Below are 25630 nucleotides of genomic sequence, written 5' to 3'. Positions count from 1 at the left end.
GCTCAAAACAGCAAGTCAGGGGTGGGGGTGGGGTGGGCCTATTTCTATAAAACCACTGAACATAAAATTCCTGTCTGTCCTGCTGTGTCATGTTAGTCCCATAAGTATTACCCTCACTGTCTACAGCCCACCCACATGTCTTCTGCATGAATCCTAGCACAGCACCAAATGCCTACACAACAGAAACCAACCGCTTGTTTGAAAAGCAACTCCCAATCAGGCTGAAATCATCTACTTTAAACAATGGCCATACCCATCTTCCAAGCCATTCCTGAACATGCCAGAGTACATCTTTCCATCGGGCCACTTCAGAACACCCCTGGAAAATAGAGCAAAAAGTAGCAACTGTCAACTGATATTTCAGCTAGTCAGTGCTTTCTCCATAGTGTGACTGACGGTCACCGTTCCTTCCCCAGGAAGAAATGTGAAGCACCCGTCACCTGCCGTGAGGCTTCCCTGAAAGCCAGCGCCCATCGTAAGTCGCATCCTTTAGGCGGGGATCCTTGTAGAAAGTGTATTTGGCACTTCTTGAGATGGGTGGTTCCTGCCTCTGAACGCCGCCGCCGCCTCCTCCTCCTCCGTAAAGTGGGAAGTCGGATGCCCCCCTCAAAGCCTGATCTACAGCTTGGCTGATAGCCCGAAGCCACTTGGTCTAGAAGCAAGGAGTCCATGTCAGCAAGCTTAAGGCAACAATGCATCCAGCACTGCACTGCGTGCTGCGGGGTTCTCTGCTGTACTTTTTCTACGGCCTATGACTCTCCTCACTGACTGATGTGAACCAGCTCTTAGAGCTTACTGCTTCCGGTTTAAGTCACATTTCACAAAGCCAGGACTGCTGTGAGAGTTCCAGGCCTTTCTGGACCATTTGGTGAGTTCCAGGTTAACCTGGACCCCACAGTAAGACCCTACCCTATATAGACAGACAGACAAAATTAGCTACACAGAATAACCAGGCGTCATGGCATCCTCCTGTAATCCCAACACTTGAGAGGTTAAGGCAGGAAGAATTCTACTATTTCAAGGCTAGCCAGGGCTACATGGCAAGACTGTTTCAGGAAAACAAAACAAAGAAGCAAAAATCTAGTTTTGATTTAAGGATTATTAATGAAGCAACAACAATATTTAATTTTTTCTTCACTAACATAGAAGACAGAAAAGGCCGAAATTGAAAGAAAACACTGTGCAGAACTAACCTTTTCCTGGGGTGTTGAGGAAATGAGCGTGAACTGTTCTTCAGGGGTGGTTATCTTTAAGCCATTCCTAAAATGTTCACAAGAATAAACACCAACAGACATACCTGTCATTCTAATAGAAGATACCCTCCCACAGCCCCCGCACCACCCACTGTCCAGGTAGGATACTGCCTATTCCAGGGGAGAAGACAGCGTAAGGGCTCATGCTGTAGATCTGAGCTCCGCACAGGGGAGAAGGATGCTCAGTACAGTAATCTGTCTCAGCCCAGTGTTCGAGCCATGGAGATGCCCACCTGCCGCTCACCACGGTCTTCACACAGGACACTTTACTATCTAGTGTGAGGGGAAGTGAGGATGAGAAGGCAGCTTCCTCAGGATCCCTGTGCTTTCCTCACCACCCCACTGAAGGAAATAAAGGGAGCAGGAAAAGGAGGCACACTTACACGCTCCCAGCTTCTTCAGAAAGTGGCTCTGCCCAGAGTGTGGCCAAAGGGAATACATGGTGTGTGGAGAACTGGAACAGAGAACATGAAGGCACCTCTGTAAAGAGCCCACGTCAGCCTCGGGCCTCTGTTAGGTCTCTTCACTTCCCTACAGCACAAGCCCCTTGAGACGGTTACGGACTGGTGGGTGGCAACATCTCTGCTATAATGACCACAGCACTGCCACCTCTGTGGGTCTTCCCCTCTCTGCCACCCTTCACATGGCTGACACTCATTCTTGAGCTAAGGAAAAAAATCTTGGCTCCAGGTGTGGCTTAAAAAGAGAGGGAAGGTGTTTCCATAGTTAAGAGGACCTGGGTTCAACCCCTAGCAATGCAACAACAACAAAGACCAAAAAATAAAGAAAAATAAAACCTCTCAAATGTAGTCAACACCAAAGGCGGTAGTTAAGATTCTCGTTTATTCAGCAATTACAAAGAAACAGTGCGTCACATGAATTGACAGTGCATAGCCATGTGCTATACAATGACTGTCAACAAGACGGTGACAGTTCCAAAGCAACAACAGAGACTTCTTCTGGCCTGGTCATCTCCTGGCTGCCACAGCACACCAGCACAGGCACATGCTTGTGTATTCAGGTGCATTAGTGTTTCCCACTGTGGTACAGCTGCCAGTCTTCAGTAGAGCAACCCCCTGTGGGAGTCATAGCCTGGCAGCACTAGGCTGTACCAGACTGCCTGGGTTACAGCGGGCTAGACCTAGATTCCTTTGAGTACACTGACATTCATATAACGATGAAATTGCTCAATACCACCTTTCTTGCAACACAGCACATCATGAAGCAGGTCACAACTGTCCCTTTTCCAAGGCTTCTTTTTAGCTAGGAATCCAGCCTACCTGAGCATGGACCAGGGCATCATTGAAGAGAATGAACCAGTTCACAGAAAACCTTCCAGCATGCTGCAGCGAGAGGGCTCGGTTACTGCTCTCACACAGCAGTCGGCGCTCTGGCTTCCTCAAGGAATCCTATGAATTAATACAAACTTCAGTGAACTATCAAAATTACTAAAATGTGCAAAGGAGGATGAACTCGATTCAAGGAACATTAAGGGGAACTGTTCAGTCATAGCCTCAAACTAGAGCCCACTGGAGATTAAAACAGTAGCAAAAACAAAACAAAACAAAACAAAAACAAAAACAAAGGATAAAGTCTGCAGAGGACCCCTGGGAACAAAGGAAGGTGCTAGGATTCAGGATACCCCTGGCTACAGTTCTCAGAAGGGCATCACAGAAATGCTACGGTTACAGAAAGCAAGGAGCAGAGAGAGGATGGCCGGTGGGACCACGACAGTGGTGGGTTACCGTCATCTTTCCAGGGAAGGTCTTCCAGAAGCCCAGGGTGTACTCAGCTTCCTTCCTCTTCCTGCCGAGATGGAGAGCAAGAGACTCATAACAAGAACTGGAGTCCTGCAACTTCTGATATTCTGGAGATGTCTAGAGACCAATAAACAAGACAGGAAAGAGCATAAAACACTGTCCAGAAGCTGCAGCCTATGAGCTGTTCATATATGCTATAGTCAACTCAGGGAGGACATGAGTGACGTATTAAAGGGAGGTAGGGGAAGGAGGGGCTGAGCTCGGAGAACTCCACTAACGTGCGTTTTAAATAAACACTGGCGACAGCTGGACGGCAGGACCCAGAAAGTGGCCTCCTGCTTTGTTCTCAGATTCCTTTGGTGGTATACAGGTGGGCTGAACTAGTGATGCTGTCGTGTTAGAAACATACAAATTAAGAAATTAATTAATTTCAAACAAGGTTATAAATGACAACTGTATTTCCCAAAACACAGAATTTTTAGTGAGAAAAAATGGCATTGACTCACACTCTTTAAAAGTCCCATTATTACCTTGCTTTTGAGACACTAGCTGGGTTTTTGCTTCTAACCTATTATGTTATACTGCTTAGATGAAATAAACATAGAAAATTTTACTTTATAAAAATAACTAGTTTAAAATGGAGTGTCTTAACAGCCACTTCACAGAACTGTGGATACTCTCCTCTGGTGTATATTTTAAAAACTTATTAAGCAGCAGCTTCCTAAAGGGCAGTTGCAATCTATAATCTGAAACATTGGCAATCAATGCTTTATACTGTTCTATTAAATCTACTAGTTGAGCTGATGAGATAAATGATGGCTCAGTGGGTAAAGGTACTTGCAGCCCAACCCTGATACCCTGGAACCAACATGTTTTTAAAGAACCAACTGCCAAATTGTCCTCTGACCTCTACATGCACGCACACGCACACACGCACACACATCACGCACACATACACACACTAGCATGAGCACAAATAAATTGTAAATAATGTCATTAAAATTTTTTGTATTACAGTAAAATTTAATGACATTTATTATTTAAATAGTTAAGGCACTTTTAGGGATTTTTAATGCTTTAAAATACACAAGTCTATTTTGGGTTTGATTACATGATTTTGTGATACTGTAGTTTGAGCATTTGAAAAATACTGACTAAATTATATATACCTTCCAAATGATGATACCTTTTATAGACCAAAAATTAACATTGCCACCTTTCTCATCAGAAAAAAATATTCTAAGTATTGAGAATCTATTAGGCTCAAAATGGCAAATTCACGTCTCCACCTATTTTGCTCTAAAAAGTTGTTTGACAGGTATATACTCTTAGCCCTTTGGACAAGGAAGGACTGCCACAAGGTTAAGGGAAGCCTAGAACACACTATATAGTATATGGTTCATCATCAACACTTTTCAGAAAAAGTAGTACTGTCTGGTCTGAAATGCAAGTTTGAGGCTTGCGTGGTGTGGTGTCACTTGCCTTGGTTCTTGCTAAGGAGCCAGTGGGTCTGGGGGCTTCTGCTTTTCACTACCAGTGCACAGATCTTGGAGAAAAAGCACCAATGCGCATACCACAGAGAAAAAGCGCCAATGAACATATCACAGAGAAAAAGCAAATGTCCTCGTATGTCAGGAAAATATTCTGACCTTGTGAACCCTCAAAGGGATCTCAGGGTCTATTCAGAAGCTTTTGGAGACAAGCCATCTGTAACTTCAGTTCCAGGGACTCTGACTCCCCTTCTGGCTTCCACAGCTCCCAGTCATACACATACACACAAACTACTCATACACATAACAGTAATTTTTAGTTAAAAACAAACAAAACACGGGCAATGGGGGCACACACCTTTAACCTCAGCACTCAGGAGGCAGAGGCAGGCGGATCTCTTAACTCAAAGCCAGCGTGGTCTACAGAATGCATTCCAAGACAGACAGAGCTACACAGAGAAACCTTGTCTTGAAAAACCAGGGTTAGGTGTGTTTCTGGAAGGACACACCAAGCACATGAACATGACCCCTGGGATGAGAACCAATATATCAGATGAGGGGAAAGACTAAAGACAGAAGAGGATGGGACTTGATGGCAAACTAAATGGACTTGTCATTCCCAGAATTAGCCCTCAGACTGGATACAGTACCATTTTTGTTTTGTTTTGTTTTTTTGATAAGGTATCACTATGTAAACCGAGACTGGCCTCAAACTTTTTCATCCTCCTGCCTCTCAGCCTTCCATGTGCTGGAATTGTAGACATGTATCCCCACACCTCCCTTTCCCCAAACAATTCTAACCTGATCTAGTAAAGATTGTTTTCTTCATTGACTGAGAAGAAGTCTGAAGCCCACTGTTTTCCAGTGGCTTAAACTTGGATAGCTAAAACTACATCAGTTTTAAGTTAAAACTGAAGCCAGACTAAAGAAAAAAAACTACGAGATCACAAGAGGGTCTCATGGGAAAACTCCTGTGAGTCCCTCCACTCTGTGGTCTGAAGTCTGCCTAGATCAGGGGACAGACCAAGATGTGAAGGTTTAAGAACTTCGCACTTGTTAGAGTTTCTCTGCAAACTAAGGGAATCGCATTTCTCTGCACGAGTCTACCAAGGACCCAGGCCAGCTGGCAGCCCACTGCCTCAGCTGTGTGTGCCGACACTACTGGAGGAGCACCTACAGTGGGCTCTCTGTTTTAGACAGCTGCAAAGTGAAGAGAGTCTGAACAAGGCCTGGGCAGAAACGAAATCCACAGCGTGAAAAACAAGCTCGCTCTGGCCTGCTTAGCCTTTCTTCTTCTATTTCCTCACTGAGAAGGAAATCCTAGGTGGACACATGTAAATATTAACTTAATGTGGCCCAGCACCGTAATGTGACTTAATCCAAATGAACTTTGATTCTTGGCTTTCCCAGCATTCAAGGGGGCATGAAGAGAACCTACCACTTCAAAGCATGTGGCAAGCTTTAGCAAAACTTTTGCATAATTATGAAGACGTCTGATTGGCAAGAAAAACAGCGTATTCAGTATTTCCATCAACTGAGTGTTCTCATCATTCACTTCTGACAAATCTTGCAAGAGCTCTTGGTTTTTATTTAGGAAATCACTGGAAAAGAAGGGGAAAAGATTCAGCTGATCATCTGGTATGAAGAGTACGAATGATATTACATAGACAGTTTCACTCCAGTAACTGTTCAGAACTGTTTATAACACAGCCTAGGTGTTAGGAAAATGAATATAATAAAATAAGCCACGAATAATTAACAGAATTATATTTCTTTAAACCTATGAAATGGGCCTTTAAAGTGCAAGATGTAGCAATGGTGGCAATGGTAACTCTAATAGAAATGTTAGTAACAACCTTTCCTCGTGTTCTACAAAATGAATCAGGCATTCATCAGTTTCAGGAGATAAATGACATCGTTTTCACAGTGCAGTGTCCCAGGAATCTGGCAGGTCCGACCACTCTGCTAAGCTGTGCTGAACAGAAACACCAGAGGAAAAGAGGTCCTTGCTCCAAGCACTAGCATGGAACTAAATACTTCTAAGTTCTTCCTTTCCCTTCGACTGTCAACACAGGTTGACCAGCAACCTATACGTACAGGAATAAGACAACCAGGTGTGATGGTGCTCACCTGTAATCCCAGTGTTCAGGAGGTAGAGGTCAGGAGTTTAAGGAGAACCTTAGCTACACAGCAAGCTGAAAGCCACACTGGGCTATCCGATTAATAACAATAAACATTACCAAACTGTATAAATTTATGAATCTGAAATTTATGAATGGTGAACACAAATGAAACAGCAGAAGTTCATGATATAAAAAACAAGAGTCTCCACCCTCCCAGAACTTCTGAGAAGTTCATATTTAATGAGGAAGGGAGAGGCATTTTCTTCAGTGGTGTAGTCACTGGCATGATGCCCTGAAATAACCACGCTCCTGGTAAATAACCCTTCTCCATGACCCTGTAAGCAACCCTAACAATAACACTGGTTTACCAAAAAAAAAAAAAAAAAAAAAGAGAAAGAAGACATGAAAGAGGAGGGGTACTAGTTGGGAAGAGGAAGATTCTCTAGGCCCCTTCTTCCTAAGAATAAACAAAGCAAGCTACAAAGAAGACTCTTCAGACCAGGCTAGCTGCCTGGAAGAGGGGACGCGCTCCAGCCTGTCTAGCTGCCGGCAGGGGTCACCTAGAAGGGATGCGCTCCAGCCTGTCGAGCTGCCAGCAGGGGTCAGGGTGCAGCAGTTCCCCAGCCTTGTGAGCTGTCACCCACGCTGGGATGGGCTTTGGTGATGCAGCTGTCTTTGAGTCGTTTCTGCTCCTGTAAGGAACCCCTTACCCATATTCCTGTAAGTAATTCCAATAAAACTCATTGGTTCACAAAAATAAACAAATAAAAGATAAAAAAGGTTCAAATAAGTAACAGCAATGAACAAAATAGGGAATAACTGCAGCTCTGAGATGAAAACATCAAAAGGCAATACTAGAAATGGTAACAAAACTGAAAACTGAAGAAATGAACAATTTTCCAAATAAATAAGTGACTAAAGCCATAAGGAATAAGATCCAGACAGACCTATTCTTTACTGAACCAAACCAGTAGTTGGAAAGTTCCCCATAGGAAACACTGCTGTTGAACGGCAGTTTTTCATAGATGCATTCTACCCAATCTTCAAGATATAGACAATCCCTGATTCATATAAACTATTCCAGAAAACAGGAAAGAAGAGAAAGAAACCTCAATTCATTTTATAATTTCTAGTGCAATTCTTTGCTAAAAACTGGCTAAGTTCAGAAAAGAATGACTAGATTAACAAAACCAGAAGTAGGATCAAGATATCAGCACTCCTGTTAGCACAGACAAATAAAAAAAAGCCTGGCCAAATCTGTTAAGTATGGGTGGTGAGTGAATATTTTAAATATTTTCTTCTAAAATAATTTTTCAATTTGCCTTTATTATTATATCAATGTGTTATGTTAGAGGCTTTTATATTATCCACCTAAAAACTAGATGCAAGTAGTTTTTATCTGTGTGAGATACATTTTTCTGGACCATCGCAGACATTACCTGTTCTTTACTGACAGGGGAGAAAACACTCATTTTTCAGATGGAAGTAAAGTAGCTTCCTGCTGCGAAAAGAGCCGCTCAAGTGTCAGGTCCAACAAGAAGCGGTGCTGAAGAAGGACCCAGGTCGTGCACCTTTGACTTTAGTGCTCTTTCAGAACCCCACTACACCTGAGACAGCCAGGGACCAACAATACCTGCCGTTAAGAGTTAATGAAACTCTGCACTTCGATTCAATAAGTAAATGGCCATGCCAATACCTTCCCATAGCATCCCCAAATATCTACACTGTAACATAACATCTAAGGCCTTCTGAGAAGCGATATGGAAACCTATCACTATAGAAGCTTCCTAATATATAGAAAGAGCTGCAATGGAGTTATCATACAGAGGAGGAGACAATACCCTACCCAGACATCATGCCACCAAATAAAACTCCAGTTCCAAGACTAGGTTGCATCTCTTGGACTTGTTGGCCAAAGGGATCTATAGATTCCCTCAGCATTACAGGCTATCGCCAATGTTATTGGTTACCCTTCTAAACCTGAAAGTAAGACCCTATTGCTGAAAAACGTGTCCTCAAACAAGAAGAAACTGAGATGTTGTCCCACTTGGAAGCTTCAGTCCACTGACTGGCTGGCACGTGTAATACACACTACTGGAGGAGAAATTAATTACCAATCACCAGCTATGAACTTTGTGAGCCACAATAGTGATGGGCCTGCAAGCTACGCCCACTGGTGCAATAGTGGCACAAATGTTGTGGGGTAACCGACCTGTCTTTTCCCCTTTTCGTATTTAAGGCCTACTGCATGAGACGGAAGCCACATCTGACACTGTCACTGATAAGAACTGGAGGCTAGATAAGAGAAACCTGCTACTCTGAGTCCCTCAAATGAGCGTAGCAACAAAACAGCTCCTACTGACACGTTGCTATACTCATTGACCAGTGCACTGCTCAGCCCTCATCAGAGGAGCTGCTTCTTGCAGTAGATGGCAATTAACACAGACACCCACAAGTGGACAATGTGCAGAGAGTAAGAGATTTTGGAGCACTTATCCCTAAATGGGATATCTTAATCACACCCCATGGATCTATGGGGTGTGATCTTAATCAAGGCCCATGGATCTATGCAGAAGAGGAGGCAGAAAGATTTTAAGAGCCCAAGGCGGTGACTTCAAGGAAACATCACCTTCCAGACATAACAGGGCTCGTAAACACATGAACTCAAGAGTGTGATGGCACGCACACAACCTGGACTGAGTCAAAGCAGACAAAAGCCCAACACCAAGAAGGAGAGGCGGACAGAAAGTCATACCTCTAGCCAAGAAGCTATATGCAACAAAGAGCTGGCTGTTGGGAGAGGAAAAATCAGTTTTCTGCAGTGGTGTGACACTGGGTATAGCAACCACATCCCATGGTAGGCCTCATGCTCAGAAATATTTGAACAAACAAACAAAAAAAGACTCCATGTTTTTAGTTTTGTTTTTTTAAAAGACAAAACACGAAGTTGGGTAGGTTTGGGAGGGAATTGCTGGGCATATTTGGGGAAGGCAAGGAATATGATAAAAATATTTTGGATGAAATTCTCAAAAAAAAAAAAAGACAGGAAAACAAAACAAAAACTCAAAACCTCTGATGGATGGCTGTTAGGAGGCTGTGAGGAAGGTGCAGAGTGCTTACATGGCAGGCTTGGCAAGAAGCTGGAATCCTCCCATAACCAGGAAATTTGAAATGGATGTGCAGTACCTTCGGTAGAAAAAGACAAACGGGTGTTAGTGAGGACGTGTAAATTAGCTCTGTGAAGTTTCAAAGGCAGATCTAGACACTTTTTGAAATCTTACTCACGAATTTCAGAACTGCATGACATCAATGTTAATGAACTCTTGTCACTGGAGAAGAGGACAGGTAGATGGACGCAGCAGGGGAGTGATAAATGCAAGGTCAGTAGGAATGTTAACAGAAAAGGGATTTCAAAAGCACCTTGTGCTGTGCAGGCCTGCCTGGCAGGTGGCACTTGCTAACCTAACGAGCTGGAGAAAACATGGGTGAAATTGCAGGATTTTAATGAAAATTTACTCTTCATTTTAAATGTCCAATTAAGACTTCAGAAAATGAATGTGAAGGTTAAGAAAACACTTCTGGGGCAGAGCAAGATCACTATTAGAACATGCTGATTAAATAGCCCCAGTGTTCTGAAGCAAATGTAGACAAACTACTCTGAGCAGAAACACTCCTTTCATATTCCTGAGCTAGCAAGCATTTGATGCTGACAGAGAAAGGAAATTCTTACCAAAAAGCAGTCATGGGGTAGAGACTTTAAAAATGTAAATTAGTTTTATTTATCCTACCTATAGGAATAACTGTTACATTTTAAACAGTAGCCCATGGCATCACAAGTTTCATCTTACAGCAAAAGACCATGAGTAACAGTGACAGAAAAAGAAATGAAGGTATGGTGGTAAATACAAGACGAAAAGGGAAATTCCATTAATAAAAGCTGCAACTTTCACACAAATAGCAAGATCTAATTTTTAAAATAAAGAACTGTCAAGTGCTATCATTTTTCATGCTGGATGAGTTAGAAGAGTAAAGCAAAGCTATTTCTTCCTAGATAGGAGTTTCCAATATATTTAGTTTGTCTGGGGTTGAAGTCACTTACATGCAAAGCCTGAAAGGGAAACACTAAAATGATTGCAGGTTATTTCAACGGGTGGGGAAAGGGCGTCTTTAAATATCCTTTTGATTAGCACTGCCTGCAGCTTTGATAATGACCACACATTTGTCCTTGGGTTATAAATAACCCAAGGAAAATACAGGCATGACAGGAACTCCCTAGCAACAGGTGTCTCTCACTGGCCCCAAGCTGTAACTCTCTGCAGTGCCTGGCACTTGGTGGCACTCAGTCACTTTCCGTTGGACGAATGGAGAATAAACTACATGTCAAAACAACAAACTTCAGATCAACAGTGTCACCTGGTCTACATTAAAATAACACTTAACGCCTTGAATCATGATAGCAAAATACCAATCAAGAAAAAGTGAAAAACAGTTTAAGTTTACAAATAGACTTGGTATGTTTTACTTACAAAACATGGAAGAACATTGGATACCCATTCTTGGCATTACTGAGAAAATATGTTAAATGTAGCTAATGTCCCATCACACAGCAGTGAAACACAGGCTCAGAACAGCTTCACACTTACAGCTGCTCTTTAAATCACTTTGTTCTTTATTTCCCCCTATTTTGGTAGGATTTACGAAGTAAACAAAATAACCAGACAGGACAGGACATTGTATATAAAGTATGCTATCACTCTTTGTTGGATATGGAAGGGAATATGAGAAGTCACTGTTGCAAACCTTTTCCACCTAAAGAAGACTTAACTTCAGCACTGCAGAGCTACAGCCGCCTTTTGGTTTATTGCCTGTACTATTCTCCCTGTCCTCTCTGATGGAGGAGCAGCTCCCCTTGCAGAATCACCTTGCTGAGACTGAACATGACACGGGACTGATACTTGCTCTGTGTAACTGTCCAAGAAAAGACTTGAGTGCTTCATGAGGACCAGGCTCTTGGCTTCCTTCACTCCCTGCAGAAAGCTGCTCAGTGAGGCTCCATGCTGCCCAATGAGGTAACACAACTTGCTGAATCGGCTTGCAACTTCCTGCAACAGCTGGACAGTAGTCACAGTGCCCAAATTTTCTGCAACAAAATGATAATGTGAAAACCAAATGCTTTCTTCTGACTTTCTCTTTTCTGGGGGTACTTACTCTTTCCAATCTATGGAATTCAAATCACTTCCAAAAAAAAAAAATGTTACAAAAAACAACTCAGAAATCCCTGAGGTGTCTCAGTAGGTAAAAGTACATGCTATGCCAGAAGGAAGATCTGGCCTGTGTCCTCAAGTGGGAAATGGATATTGGGAGACAGGAGGGCCTCAGGGCTTGCTACCACCAGCCTAGACAAAAATTGCTGAGCTCCAGGTTCACTTCAAAACCCTGAATCAAAGGAAGAAGGTAGGCAGCAACAGAGAAGAACCCAGTGCTCTTCAGTGGGCCAGCACACAGGCCACAGACACACACCTACACACACATGTACATTAGCCACATTCACAACCTCGTCGATGCGAACTGTCAGCTCTCTGATTCAGTAGGTCTGGTATTACCATCTCACAACGGATATTTCTTTTAAAAGTTTCCCCGGTGATTTTTTTTTTTTAATATATCAGTCAAACTAGAGACCCACTGTTAAATTTTGAAAATAGATAATGTAAGACAAAGAGAGGGAAATGAATTATTTAATTTGATACAATGGTAAGAGGGTAGCAGACAGGCATTAAATTCATTTCCACAAATAGGTATTTTTCTTTTTTTGAGACAAGGTCTTCTGCTAACCCGGGATAACTCTGAACTTTCCTGTCCTGTTTCCTCCTCCTGAGAGCTAAGGCAGGTGCATGCTACCATGTCGTGCTTATGCAGTACTGGAACTGACCTTGAGCATGCCAGGTAAACACTCTAGCAGCTGAGCTAACCCCAGCTCAGACTTAGCTCTTAGCTAGCATTTTGAACTTTCTGCACTGGCTGCTGCTCCCCTTGGCCCCTGGACAAGCCCAACTCTTCGGCGCACGGTGACCTAAGCTTCAGGTGGCCTGAGTCACTCTTGGCACCAGCAGATTACCTGCCTTTCCCAGCCTGAAGTTCTTTATTACTATCAATGAGGGCGAGGAGGGGAACAAGCAGGCTAACAGAGAAACCAAGACCTGGTCAGACAACAGACCCCACTTTCCCACAAGGCAACCCAGGAAGCCCCGTTGATTCCGTCTCCTGTGATTCTGAGCCCATCCTAGGGAGGAGATGTTATACAATAGGGGCTCCACAATCCTTACAAAGAAAACCAGACTGAAACCAAACACAAATCCTCAAATCACATAGGAACTATATTCCCAAATATGGTTTAATTAATCAGGAGTGACGGGCCAAGCTTGTAACTGAAGTATTTAGGGGGAAGGAATGAGAAATGGGAGTTCAGGCATAGGAGTTAAAGGCTAACCAGGACTACACCAGACCTAACTCAAAACTTAAAAAAACAAACAAAATCCAAATAAATGAAAACAAATTGCCAAGTTAGCTGTGTAAAGTAGGGTTTTTCCATTAGAAACCATAAGTAGCCACAATGAGCTAGCTGGTGTAGAAACTACACCAGACCTAACTCAAAACTTAAAAAAACAAACAAAATCCAAATAAATGAAAACAAATTGCCAAGTTAGCGGTTTAAAGTAGGGTTTTTCCATTAGAAACAATGAGCTAGCCACACAAGCTTACTTTTCTTCCAAGGGTAAAACTGATGAGCTAGACTGTTAGCCCAAATCCTGAGCCCTAACAGTAGCCAGGGAATAAGAGAAAAAGAGAAAATCCTATCTTTGTTTTCTGAGTACAGGGCCAAAGCAGGAAAACTGGAAGGACAGGGCAAGGCTATCTTGCCTGATGAGGGGGTTGCTTCCGAGACAGGGTCTTACCGTGCAGCCCAGCTCATTTTACCAGCCCCCATTCCTAATTCTGTAGTCCTTGCTAATGTCCTAGATACCTTGGGCACACAGATAGGGGCAGCCCACTGAGGACTATGAGAAATGCCTCACTTCCAACTCCTCTCCGTGGCTGAATAAATGTTTGGTTAATTCATCCATATATATAAATGACACAATTCTAAGTGTTCGAAAAGGCAAGGAAAAAAATGTGGAAGTTCTACAATATCTGAGGACTGGGATGTAGAAGCACTGCTCAAGTCCAGCTTCTAGGGACAACTTTCCCAAAGAACATACTTTTCTCTTTGGCCACATCTTCCTAAAGCTCCAGTGTAGGAAGAAGAAACTCGGGGAATGTGAAGACAGGGTTGTGGTAGTCAGGCTCCTGAAGAACTGCAAACAGTATGTGATTTGCTGAGAGAGGGAGGGAAAGAGAAGAAAGGAAGGAGGGGAAGGGAAGGAATAAACCATTAACATAAACAGCTTCTTAAAGCAAGGCACAGTGGCACATGCTCTAGTGCCAGGTAATGGTGAGACTGAGGTAGGAGGATTGTTTGAACCCAGAAGTTTGAGGTCAGCCTGGGCCTTAAAAAACAAACAACAGCAGGCATGGTAGCTCACACTTGGAATCTCAACAACTGGGTGGTGGAGGCAAAAGGATTAAGAGTTCAAGATCTTCCTCAGCTACCTAGTAAGTTGGGCCCAACCTGGGCTATCTACGACACAAATACACAGCTTCTGGACAATACAGGAAGAACAACTAAAAGTGAGATCCCTGATGATCTGGGGATGTGGGTGGTGCAAGGTATCAACTTACCTAAACCGAGAAGCGGCCTAAGTATCTGTGATTTGATTTCACTCAGTTTTGAGTAAAGCCGTCTTTCCGTGGTAGCCAACTCGTGGAGACTGGCGATATACCCCATGATGTTTTTGTCCACCAAGGCTAGGTAGCTATCTTTTCCTGCTGCTACTCTGCTTATATATCCAAGCTAAAAGGGGGGAAATAAAAAGATTAAAGCTCAAATACCATTTATGATCCACTTGGTATGTTGCATGGGCTCATAGTGGCACACAGGAGCCAAAGGTTAAGATACCCAGGAGTTGGTAGCAATAGCTTATAAGTGAGTATTTACAAAGAATGCATATCAGAGTGCTTTTCATTTATTTGGAGTTGGTGTATTCACACACCACTGTTAATTTTGAATAACTGTGTATATACCTACTTGTACTTATCTCCAAGATACCTCAGACATACAAAGACCCAAATGATAAGAGCTATACATCTTAGGATCAGGCTGTGATACCTTTAATCCCAGGACACCAGAGGCAATGGCAGGCAGATCTCTGTGAGTTCAAGGCCAGCCTGGTCTATAGAGTAAGTTCTAGGACAGCCAGCCAGGGCTACACAAAGAAACCCTGTCTCAAAAAAAGAGTTATACATCTCAAGATTCACTTTACATGAAATAATATTAGTGAGAACAAAGAGAAGCCTTATTTTATACCAAGAGCCTATGCACAGGGCTGAAGCTGAAGGAATGCTGGGAGTTCAAGCCATCCTGGCTACAGAGAGAGTTCTAGGTTAGTCTGGGTAACAGTGTGAGACTTTGCATTAAAGAGAAAGGAGAGCGAGAGAGAGCGGGTGTGGTGGCACAAACATGCAGTTTCAGTCAGAGGATCAAATTGAGGTTAGCCTTGGCTATATGAGACTTTATTTCACAAATTAAAGTAAAAAAAAAAAAAAAACAAAAAAACAAAGTAAGGGAAATTGCTTCAGGATATTGGCCTGTGCAAACTAAAATACAAACAGAAAAAAAAAAAAATCTATCAAATGAGACTGCATTCTACTAAAAACTTCCAGGAGGGGGAGAAGTAAAATGAAAACACAATCTACAGATTGGGAGAAAATGCCTTTGGACTATTCATCCAATGAAGAGGTAATATCCAGAGTATAAGAGGAACTGAAAAATCTCGGTAGCAAAATATCTCAACAATCCAATCGAAAAGTGGAAAACTGCCCTAAAGCAGAATTTCTCAAAGAGGATACTCAAACGGCCAATAGCAGCACTCAGGACAGCTATTACCAAAAACAAAAAAATTAAGTGCTTACAAGGACATGAGGAAGGACGGATTCCTGTGCCTTGTAGATAGGAATGTAAATTAGTATGGCTAGCAATGAAAACAGAATGGCAGGCCCTCAAACAAATAAACCTAGAAAAGGAATCCAGCAACCCCACTCACTACTCAGAACAGTTCCAAAGGAGCTAAAATCAGTATGTCAAGATGACATCTGTAGTCCCACATGCTCCTCACAAAAGGCAAGACACAGAACTACACAGGTGTCCTCTGGCAGAAAAATGCATAAAGGAAATAAGAAATGTGGGTATAACAGAACCCCATTCAGCCACGAAAGAAAACTTTTGATATTTGTTGCAACATGGGTGGGACCAAGGGGCAGAAAGTAAAAAAGTCAGACACAAAAACACAAAGCATGACCTCACATAAGAAACTACTGAGAAAATAGCAGTGGTTACCAAAGGGAGTGGAACCAGGGGGGACATCAGTGGATACAGATACAACTGGAAAGAAGGAAGAAAATGTCTAATGTTGAGGGAAATAGGGTAAGTGCTATTAAAAAAATGATGACAATAATCAGTTGAAAAGCCAGGCATGGTGGCACATGCCTTTAATCCAAGCACTTGGGAAACTGAGGCAGGGGAATGTACATAGTGAGTTCCAGGACAACCAGGGCTGTGTAGAGAGACCCTGTCTCTCTGTCTCTGTCTCTCACACACACAACAAACAAACAAAAGAATTAGTTGACTATCTCAACATAGCCAGTAGAAAAGGATTCTGAATGTTCCCATCACAAAGAGAATGTCTGAGGTGATGGACACGCCACTTACCCTGATGTGGTCACTACCTATTGGACATATGTGTGGAGTGTCACTTGTAACCCACAAGTGTCTATAATTAGTCTGTGCTAAGGTTTTTCTCTGAAAGAGACTGTTTTTTTTACATTTTCCCTTCCTACTGTGAAGAAAAACACTTTGTCTTTACTCACATTTCATTATTAAACCAAGCAGGCAGGCCGCCACTCAGTGGATATTGACCCTCCAAGAGAATCGGTGACACACACCAGAGCCTCATCCCACTCAACCTTGATCTAGACTGAAGTCTTTCACAGGGCACATGGTGACAGGCCAGCTACTGTGAAGGCCAGTCAGCACGCCCCAAGCAAGCTACATACAGGTCAAGAAACAAACCTTGGCCAATGCTGCCTTTGGCAATTAAGGTCTTGTCTCAGTACATTCAGAGCTTATTAGTCCATAAAACATATTTTTCAATGAGAACAGGAAATCTAGAATGCACTAGCAAAGGTTATACTGCCTCTTGACATGTCTCTATGAGAATGTGAGTTACTTTACCAGGGGGAAAAGTGAAAACAAGCTAATGGTTGAAGTACATAAAAAAACAAGGCAGGAATTAGAAAAGCAGGCATTTAGATCTTCAAAAGAGAGAGAAGCAGCAAAGGTGACAGAAATGAAAAGCCAAGGAAGCAGGGGTCGAGGTAGGCCCTGCCAGTGACTTGTTGGGACCTTCTCTGTGAATACAGCTCAGGACCCTCATGTTACCACTGTCCACCAACAGTTAAATATCCTTCGGTTACAATTCAGCTGAGGGCTCCAGGAGACTTCCCTGTGAACGGTGCTTTTCAATTCTCCTGCATGACTAGCTTCCAAGACCAGCATCCCAAAGAGAAATGAAAGAAAAACAGCTCGGGGTGGGGGTTGGTGAGCTCAATGGGAGAGTTCTTGTCCAGTGCACACAAAGCCCCCATGTTGGGACAAAGCCCTGAGCCCAGCCTCACAAGACAAAAGCAGGCAAACAGAAGGCGTAGGCACAGTACTCCTCCATGAGAGCGCTGCTGCCTCAACAGCTTATAAGGTATGCATCATGCTGGAACATGATGGCACACACTGGTAATCCCAGTTACTCGGGAGAAAGAGGCAGGAGGTCAGCACAGCGAGTTCCAGGCCAGCCTGCGCTGCAGGCTTATCAAGACCTTGCCTCAAAAAGATAAGGAAAACAACATATGTCCTATGCAGACACATCGATGAATGGAGGCGTCAAAAAGCCCTGCCCTCATGAGCCCCACATTACAGTAGGGCAGACAACAGACAAGAACGTCACACAGCATATTACATGGTGATAGGTCATGTGGGGAGAATAAAGCAGGAAAAGGAGAGGAGAAGGGAAGAATGAGAGGCGTTTTAAATAAAGTAGTCAGAGTTCTTAATCAAACCAGGCACACTTATAGTCACAGCAATATTCAAAGACTCACCTTACTACAGGAGAGAAGTACTGGAGTCTTTGTGCCACTGGGGTTCTCTGGCAGGGTGTCACCTTCTGCAGGGTCCTGTCGGCCACTGTAATACAAGCCAGGCTGGAAGTCTTCAGTGTCCACTAAAAACAAGGAATAATCCTGGCCTGCAGCTACACTCCAGACTCCATTCTCACTGCTAACCTGAAACGACAGAATAATACTGTCTGTCCAAGCCGCCTGAGAACTCAGGTTGTATGGAACAGAACAGATGACTTAATCAGGCACGGGGCAGTCAGCCACACCTTTAAGAACGAACCTCACCCAGCAATGTACACAATTACTACAGAACAGAGACGTAAAAAAGACCTACTGTGCAGTGTTTAAACTTGAATTGGACTTTTATAAAAATCTTGAAAAGTGGAATGTGGAAAGAATAAAGCATATAGCTCTTAGCTTTTAATGTTATTTTTGTAGGTCTCCATACACAGCCTATTGCACAGTGAGTTAGGCCCGGCTCTAACACTAACACCTAGACTGCACCACTGCCCTCCACATTCGGCCGTGTGACAGTAAGACTAGATCCTGACATTGCCAGCTAAGGCGTGGGTGCTGAGATTCAGTTTCCCTCTTGTAACTCACTGCCTCTCTAATTCGACTTCAGTGTGCCAGCTCCCAGGATGCTGAGACAGGCAGGCCCCTGAGAAGCCAGCTACGGGGACCTAGGCTCCCACAGAGTGGTCTTTGCACCAGCAGCAGGAGCATCACCTGGAAACGTGTTAGAAGCAAAAACTCTCAGCCACAGACTGCCCAGGAGGGAACTGGCTTGCTGTCTTAACAGGCCCTTCAGGTGACTCTGACAAATGCAAATGCTTGAGATCCAAGCTGTAAACTGCTGGTTTTCAACCCTTAGGATTCCTCAGAGTGATCTAGGAGCTTCCATCAAAAGGTAGTAACCAGGGCTCTGGGTACCCTGCAATCTAGCACTTAATATTACTCCCCATTGTCCTGTCTGATGCACAGCATTCCTCAGAAGATTCATTAAGAAAGTGTGCTACAGCAGAATACTGCCCCAGCCTCCAGCTTCCTTCAAGTTCTACGCAGGCAAACATACTCCTAATGGAGAGGTCCTTTGCATCTAGCCAGGCTTACACATCAGATGACTGTGTGTGTGTGCATGCCCGTGTGTGTGTGTGTGTGTGTGTGTGCGCGTATGCCCGTGCATGCGCATGTGAGCATTTCCGCCACTTAACTTCTCAGCCACCTTCTTTTGACATGGTCCTCTGTTCTCAAAAATCAAGCCATCCAAACAATCAATTTCCAGCGAGAAGAATGAATCAAAGCATTTACCTAGTCTGTGTGCCTGAGACAGGGTCTCTGGCATGTGGCGTAGCCTGGCCTTAAATGCCTCTTAATTCCTGAGTGCCAGGATTTCAGGGCTATACTGCCAAGTCCAGCCACGTCCGACAAGCCAGCAGGTGTTCACTACACATTTCCAATCGAAATAAATTCAAAATAAGGCAGCTGGAGAGATGACTCAGCTGTTAAGAGCACGTGTTGCTTTTGCAGAAGACCCAGGGTCAAAGACTCAGAACCCGAATGATGGTTGACGTTCATCTGTAACTCCAGTTCCGGAGGATCTGAGTATGCATTTATGTACATGCCAGCAAAACATTCGTACACATAAAATAATTGATTTTTAAAGAGACTTACAGAAGCAGGCCTGTGTAATGGCTCAGAGGACAAAGGTGCTTGCTTCTAAAGCCTGATGACCTGAGTTCAATGCCAGTAAACAACATTTTAAAACAAAGCAAACCCAATTTTGGAACTGGGCATGGTGGCACACACCAATAGTAATGCCAGCAGTCTGGAGGATGAAGCAAGAGGATAATGAATTTAAGGCCAGCCTGGGCTTTATGAGAGTATGTCTCAAAAAATCAAATCAAATCAAAACCCTAAATCAAATCTCACTAGACTTTCAGCTTTCATAGATTAACTAAGATGATTTCAAAATCATCTGCTCAGGGTGTGGCTGTGCTTGTGGTGGGGCTCAGAGTTGGAGGTCTTGCCTACAACATGGAAAGCCTTAGGTCTCCTTTCTAGACCACAAGAAACAAAAAAAAAAAAAAAAAAAAACAATTCCAAATAAAAACAGAACAAAAGAAGAACAGAAAAAAGAGTGCTGTAGTTTGTATGCGGAGTTCTGGGACTGACCTCACAATAAATCCCACGGCGCTAAAGGGTGAGTGCAAGTGGACTGCAGGTTCTCTGACTGCACACTACAGCATTTCCCTCGGGAAGGGTTCCTTCCGGCTCTATTTGTTTGTGCTGGGGATGGACCCTGCCTCCTCACACTCCATCCTTGACTATTCCAACAATGATTTTGAGCCCCACCCCTTTCTGGAGTCCTTTTTGAAACTTTCTGTCCAGGTTGGCCTGGAACTTACTCTGTAGCCCAGGCAGAACTTGATTTTCAACCCTTTGGCCTCAACCTTCCCAGGAACTGGGATTGCAAGCTTGTGCCACCAGGTCTGGTTCCAAAAACCTTTCCCTCATATGAGTAAGGACACTTTCTATTTTATTTATTTATCTATCTATCTATCTATCTATCTATCTATCTATCTATCTATCTATTTATTTATTTATTTATTTTTTAGGTAGCAAGGAGCAGTGAATCTTTGTGTTAAAGTGACACACTGAGAAAATGTTATATGGAAAGATAGCTCGGCAGCTAAGAGGATGTGCTCAGCACGTGAAGGCGACCTGCGTTTCCAGCACCATGTCAGGCAGCTCAGTCACCTGTCACTATGCTCCGGGAGCTCAGATGCCCCTACTGGCTTCTGTGGGCACCCACACAACATAATTAAACATTTTTTCTAATTCAAAGAGAAAATATTTACCACTAAAACTAGAAGCAGTAACTCCTTAACACTCCCCAATGTTTTCTTCAGTCTTTTTGCTCAAGTAGAATTAGGCTCACTGAAGGAAGGGCCGCACTGTGGATCCTAGGCAGCGATGCATGCATTCTCTGTTGTTTATTGGCTACAGTTTACATCTGAACCATGTTCCCAGAATTAAGGCAGCTATCCCCCTCATGGGGTCTGTCTTGGGCTGGGAAAGGCAACACCAGTACTGTATCCCATGCTGATGTGTGCACCATCTGCCTGTAAACACCATAGCAGGAACCAGCACTACTGGTTGCATGCTGGCATTGTTTCAAGGTGTTAAAGCAGGGAAAGGTCGGGAAACGAGAATCTAGAATGAAACAGAAGGGACTAGACACTAATACTCTCTCAACAGCGTGACATAAGTGAGAACCAACCTGTACACGAGTCATCTAAACTCACTTCAGAAAAGGGGCTAACAAAAGGTCTACTGTGATGTAGCTATAAAATAAACACGTATGACATCAGAGAATTATGCTTTGTCAAAATGGAGTTTAAGAGAGAAGCCAGAGTAGACATTATTTGATAGTCTATAAACCAGAGCACACCAAAGAATTAAAAGTTTGCTTAAAAAGAGGCACATTTCTTTCTTTCTTTTTGCTAAAAAAAGACAGAGGTACTATAAATATTCAATGAACATTTAAAGCTATGAGGTAAAAACATTTTTAAAGATTACATTTAGCTTGAAAAGGAGTGGCTTCATGTTATAAAACCTTTTTAAAAAAAATCAAAAATTTTTAGGAAAATTATACTTATAAACTAAATTTGGCTACAAAGCGATGTTGATAAACATATAAAGTACTATAGCACAGAATTCCAGAATATTTTGCTATTAAGTTTACAGAAGTACCTTCGAGAGCCGAGGAACTGTGGTCGGGAAGTCAGAATGCCCGAGTTGACCAAAGGTATTGCTACCCCACGAGTAAACCTGTCAGGAACAACAGGAGAGAACCTAAGATGTGAATTTGACCCTGCATGTTAACTCTGAGCGTTTATAAGAATCCAATCACCTATAATCACAGAAACTAGTCATACCAATTGCCAGTCTTTAAAATAACAAATCCTAGCTGGACACAGCGACTCAGCCCTGAAACCCCAGCACTCGGGAGGATGAGGTGGGAGAAGCTCCTAATCTGAGCTAGACTGTCAGTACAGCCAGCCTGGGCTACACAGGAGCCTGCATCATCCCATTTCAAAAGAAGGAAGAAAGAGGAAAGAGGGTGAGAAGAAAAAGAAGAAAACCGAAATGAACCCTGGCATGGCAGGACAAGCTTATATAACCCTAACACAGGAAGGAGGCTGCGGGAGGATGTCTACCTGCACAAGATTCATGAAATACTTCACATACACACAGCACAGACACCTTTTCTTCAGTGGCATAGCCAATGGTAAGGCGCATGTGCTCCGGAAACAGTACGATGTATGTATGTGTGTATGCATGCATGTATGCATGTATGCATGTGAAAGTAGAAGGGGGATTAGTTGGGAAGAGGGAGGAAATTAACAGGGAGTGGGAGCAATACATTTTGTACAATGAATCTGTCCTAAGATCCATTATTGTGTAAAGTGTGTGTTAATAGGATAGAAAACAAAACAGAACCTATATATTTAAGAAATGATCACTGCCTCCTCAGTGCGGGCGGTTCGGCCCCGTGTCCCGGGTACTGACAGTACAGGCAGTCTGTGACATTTCTGACAGTTCACACCTGTAGCCAGCACTGGAGGCTGAGGCAGCAAGACTGCTGAGTGAAAAGCAACGTGGGCTGCAGAGACTCCGCTCCAAGAAAATTAAACAAATCAACGAGACAACAGCATCATTCTCAATATAAAACTTCATTGTATCTAACACAAAACTCCGTTATAGGTAGACCTTGGCTAAATAACGGAATTATTAGTGAGCTAGCATAAATCCTCGAATAGGGCCAGCAAGACAGCTCATCAAGGAAAAGAGCTTGACATGGCAAAGCTTAGCAACGTGAGTTCCACCCCGAGGAAGCCAAGGAAAGGAGGAGAGAACCAGCTCCACAGAGCAGGTCGAATGACTACCACATATGCTGTAGCATGTGAAAAGCCCCACATCACATGCCCACACATACAGACACCCCCCACATAATAGATGCCCTCACCTCATACACATACAGCCACATAGACACAGATACCCCACACTTCATGCACGCACACCCACATCACATATTATACACAGACACCCCACATATATCATACCTATACACACGTTATCATAAAAACATATGTCCCCACACACATCATCATACAGACACTCACACACTACACGGACACACGCCACGCCCATTCTACATCACGCATAAATAACCAGCACACAGATCACACATTATGCAGACACCTCACACACGTCACACACATACCCTGCCACACACGCATTACACAGGCATCCCGTCTACACTGTACAGACACACAGTAATAATGATGATGATGATAGATTTTTATATCCTCGACTATGGGAATTTATAGACAGATGCGCATCTAGTTAATTAGGAAATTCCCAAGTAAAGAATTCTGAGTCAATGAATATGCACATCTTCCAGCGAGATCCCACTTAGATTTCTGCCATTATTGCTTGTTCCTGTGTCTGAAATAGCACTGGAAAATAAATGCAATGTCATCTATGAGGAGAAAGTAGTTTTAAATGTGTTTGTTAAACTATCTTTTGTCACTGCCACTCTATTTAAATCTTCCCGCTTGTTTTACGGTCTGTGGACACACAGCAGGTGAACACGTGCAGTCCAAGGACAACTTGAGGAGTCATTCTCTCCTGATACTGTATGCGCGATCCAGAGGAACTCCAGTTTCAGGTGTGAGGACAAGCATCCCTGCTGGCCTCTCTCCATCCCTCCAGCCCTGCTATGTACAAAAGGTGGTCTTGGAGTCTCCACCCCTCCTCTCTGTGTCCTGAGTGCTGGCTGGCAAGTATGGCCACTAGGCCTAGTTTGTGTGTGGGAGGTGGAACCAAGGGCCTCGCCTCGTGTGGGCTACACAAACACTCTGCCCACTGAGCCAAACCTCAGCCCCACGGTTGGTTGGCCTGTTGATAGTTGCTGGTTAGGACTGATGGATTATTATGGAGATAAATATATTTTTGTTGTAATTGTGTCAAGTATTTTTTTTCTTCTACTTCTAAGGTTTCTGAGGGGAAAAAAAAATCACCTAATATTTGTTCTTAAACACATAAGATTCTGTTTTCTTTTCTTTTCAGGGTATTGAAACATTAATATGGTTATATTTTCTATTGCCTTACATGAGAGTGACAGTAATGAATATCTTATAGGATTACATGAGTATTGTTTTTTTAAGCCTCTGCTCCACTTAAAAATGGAATATACAAAGTTCTAATTTTGCCCTTACAAATTAGAAGCCACTAACTCCGAGAGCATTTACCGAATACTTGGTCTTGTTTCCTAAACTGTTATGACATAGCTGTCTTGATGACAACCAAAAGACTCATAACGTGGGTCCGTTTCTAGAGTACAGGTATTTCTGTTCAAATGAAAGCTTTACACCTTACCATATTTTTCTTTTCTTGGGGTTCTGGCATGCATTGGATTTCAGAAGAAAAACGGCTTGTTTGGTTAGCATCACACTAAGAATGGTCTTCATCTGCTGCTGCCTGCAGACTTGCGCTCCTCGTCCAGAAGAGCATGTTTAAGAAGGGTCCTGGTCTGGCAGGACGTTTAAATCAAAGCTCTACTCCAGCCAGACGAACGCCTTTTAGACAAGCTGGATACTTTTTCTTGCTCTCTCCCTCTCTATAAAATGGAAATCCCACCCTGTGAAACCTAACAGCTCAGAGGAGACAGGCGGTGCTGCCTGCCATGCAGTTGCTCGGAGACACCTGACTGAACCAGCTTCCCATCAGAACAGGAGCAGCACTCGTTTGCCTCTTACCTGAGATTTCGCAGTAAGTGCAAGAGAGTGGGAGCCACCTGCCTCCAGGTGGATCACCTCCTTACCATCCAGACACTTGACACACAATGGCTGAAGCCTTAAAGAAAACAAACACACACACACACACGTAAAATCAAAGAATTTTCAGTGAGAATCAAGGACTTTCTCAAATTAAACAGCCAGTGCTGCTAAACAAAAGGAAAATGTCAAAAATAGTGAACATATTCTTAAACTACTTCTAAATATTGTACCTAATTATTGTTAGTTTTTGCTTGCCAGGTTGTCTAGCATCACCAATTAACCTCTGAAATTCAGAATCTGTTAGGAACAATAAAAGTGAGCTGGGAGTGGTGCACAGGCCTAAATCCCAGTACCTGGAGATAGGGGGAATCACTGAAAATGCAAGCACAGTCCAGGACACCCAGTACAACCCTATCTCCTATAAAAATAAATAGAAATATAAAAACTGTAAAACTATGAATGACTCAGTAGACCGAGAGGACCGTAGGGAAAAGCAAGGCAGTTTTTTTATTTCAGGTCCCTTCACTCTGTTAAGAGACAGGTTAGCCCATTGCTTTAGACAAACAGTCATTACACATCTTCAAGCTTCTTAAATCAGGCATGTTAATAGTCTGAGGATGCCTATTAAGCAAAATGACAGTTTTTCCTGATGTACATGGATTTTAATGCTTTAGTGATTAGATATTTTAAGGAGCATAAACCATCTTTTGGCATCAGAAACCTGTTGGCTCCTCTTTGTAAGTTAAAATGTAGCTATTCAAATGTTTCACTGAAATACCACCTTATCCTTAACATCGTTTTCTGCATTCCAAGATAAACAAACATCAAAACAGACAT

General features: G+C 43.1%; 1 protein-coding gene across 3 annotated transcripts in view; it reads right to left on the bottom strand.

Annotated features, from left to right (window-relative positions):
- Positions 1 to 25630, bottom strand: part of Als2 (alsin Rho guanine nucleotide exchange factor ALS2) — a 75016-nt gene that overhangs the window by 23133 nt on the left and 26253 nt on the right. For all 3 annotated transcript variants that reach the window (XM_055616449.1, XM_055616448.1, XM_055616450.1), the window contains 13 exons: positions 24773 to 24869; positions 21702 to 21779; positions 17928 to 18110; positions 14403 to 14574; positions 11586 to 11766; positions 9747 to 9812; positions 5942 to 6104; positions 2999 to 3130; positions 2534 to 2662; positions 1637 to 1707; positions 1194 to 1260; positions 441 to 652; positions 254 to 319 (listed from right to left, as the gene is read on the bottom strand). In XM_055616449.1, coding sequence (XP_055472424.1) covers positions 254 to 319; positions 441 to 652; positions 1194 to 1260; positions 1637 to 1707; positions 2534 to 2662; positions 2999 to 3130; positions 5942 to 6104; positions 9747 to 9812; positions 11586 to 11766; positions 14403 to 14574; positions 17928 to 18110; positions 21702 to 21779; positions 24773 to 24869 — 1617 coding nt within the window. The remainder of the gene's footprint in view (positions 1 to 253; positions 320 to 440; positions 653 to 1193; positions 1261 to 1636; positions 1708 to 2533; positions 2663 to 2998; positions 3131 to 5941; positions 6105 to 9746; positions 9813 to 11585; positions 11767 to 14402; positions 14575 to 17927; positions 18111 to 21701; positions 21780 to 24772; positions 24870 to 25630) is intronic.

Source organism: Psammomys obesus, unplaced genomic scaffold (genome assembly GCF_907164565.1).
Source record: "Psammomys obesus unplaced genomic scaffold, mPsaObe1.curated_primary_1811, whole genome shotgun sequence".
Lineage (NCBI taxonomy): Eukaryota > Metazoa > Chordata > Mammalia > Rodentia > Muridae > Psammomys > Psammomys obesus.
Note: the sequence above shows the minus strand (reverse complement) of the source record. Positions and strands in the feature narration are given on the sequence as shown.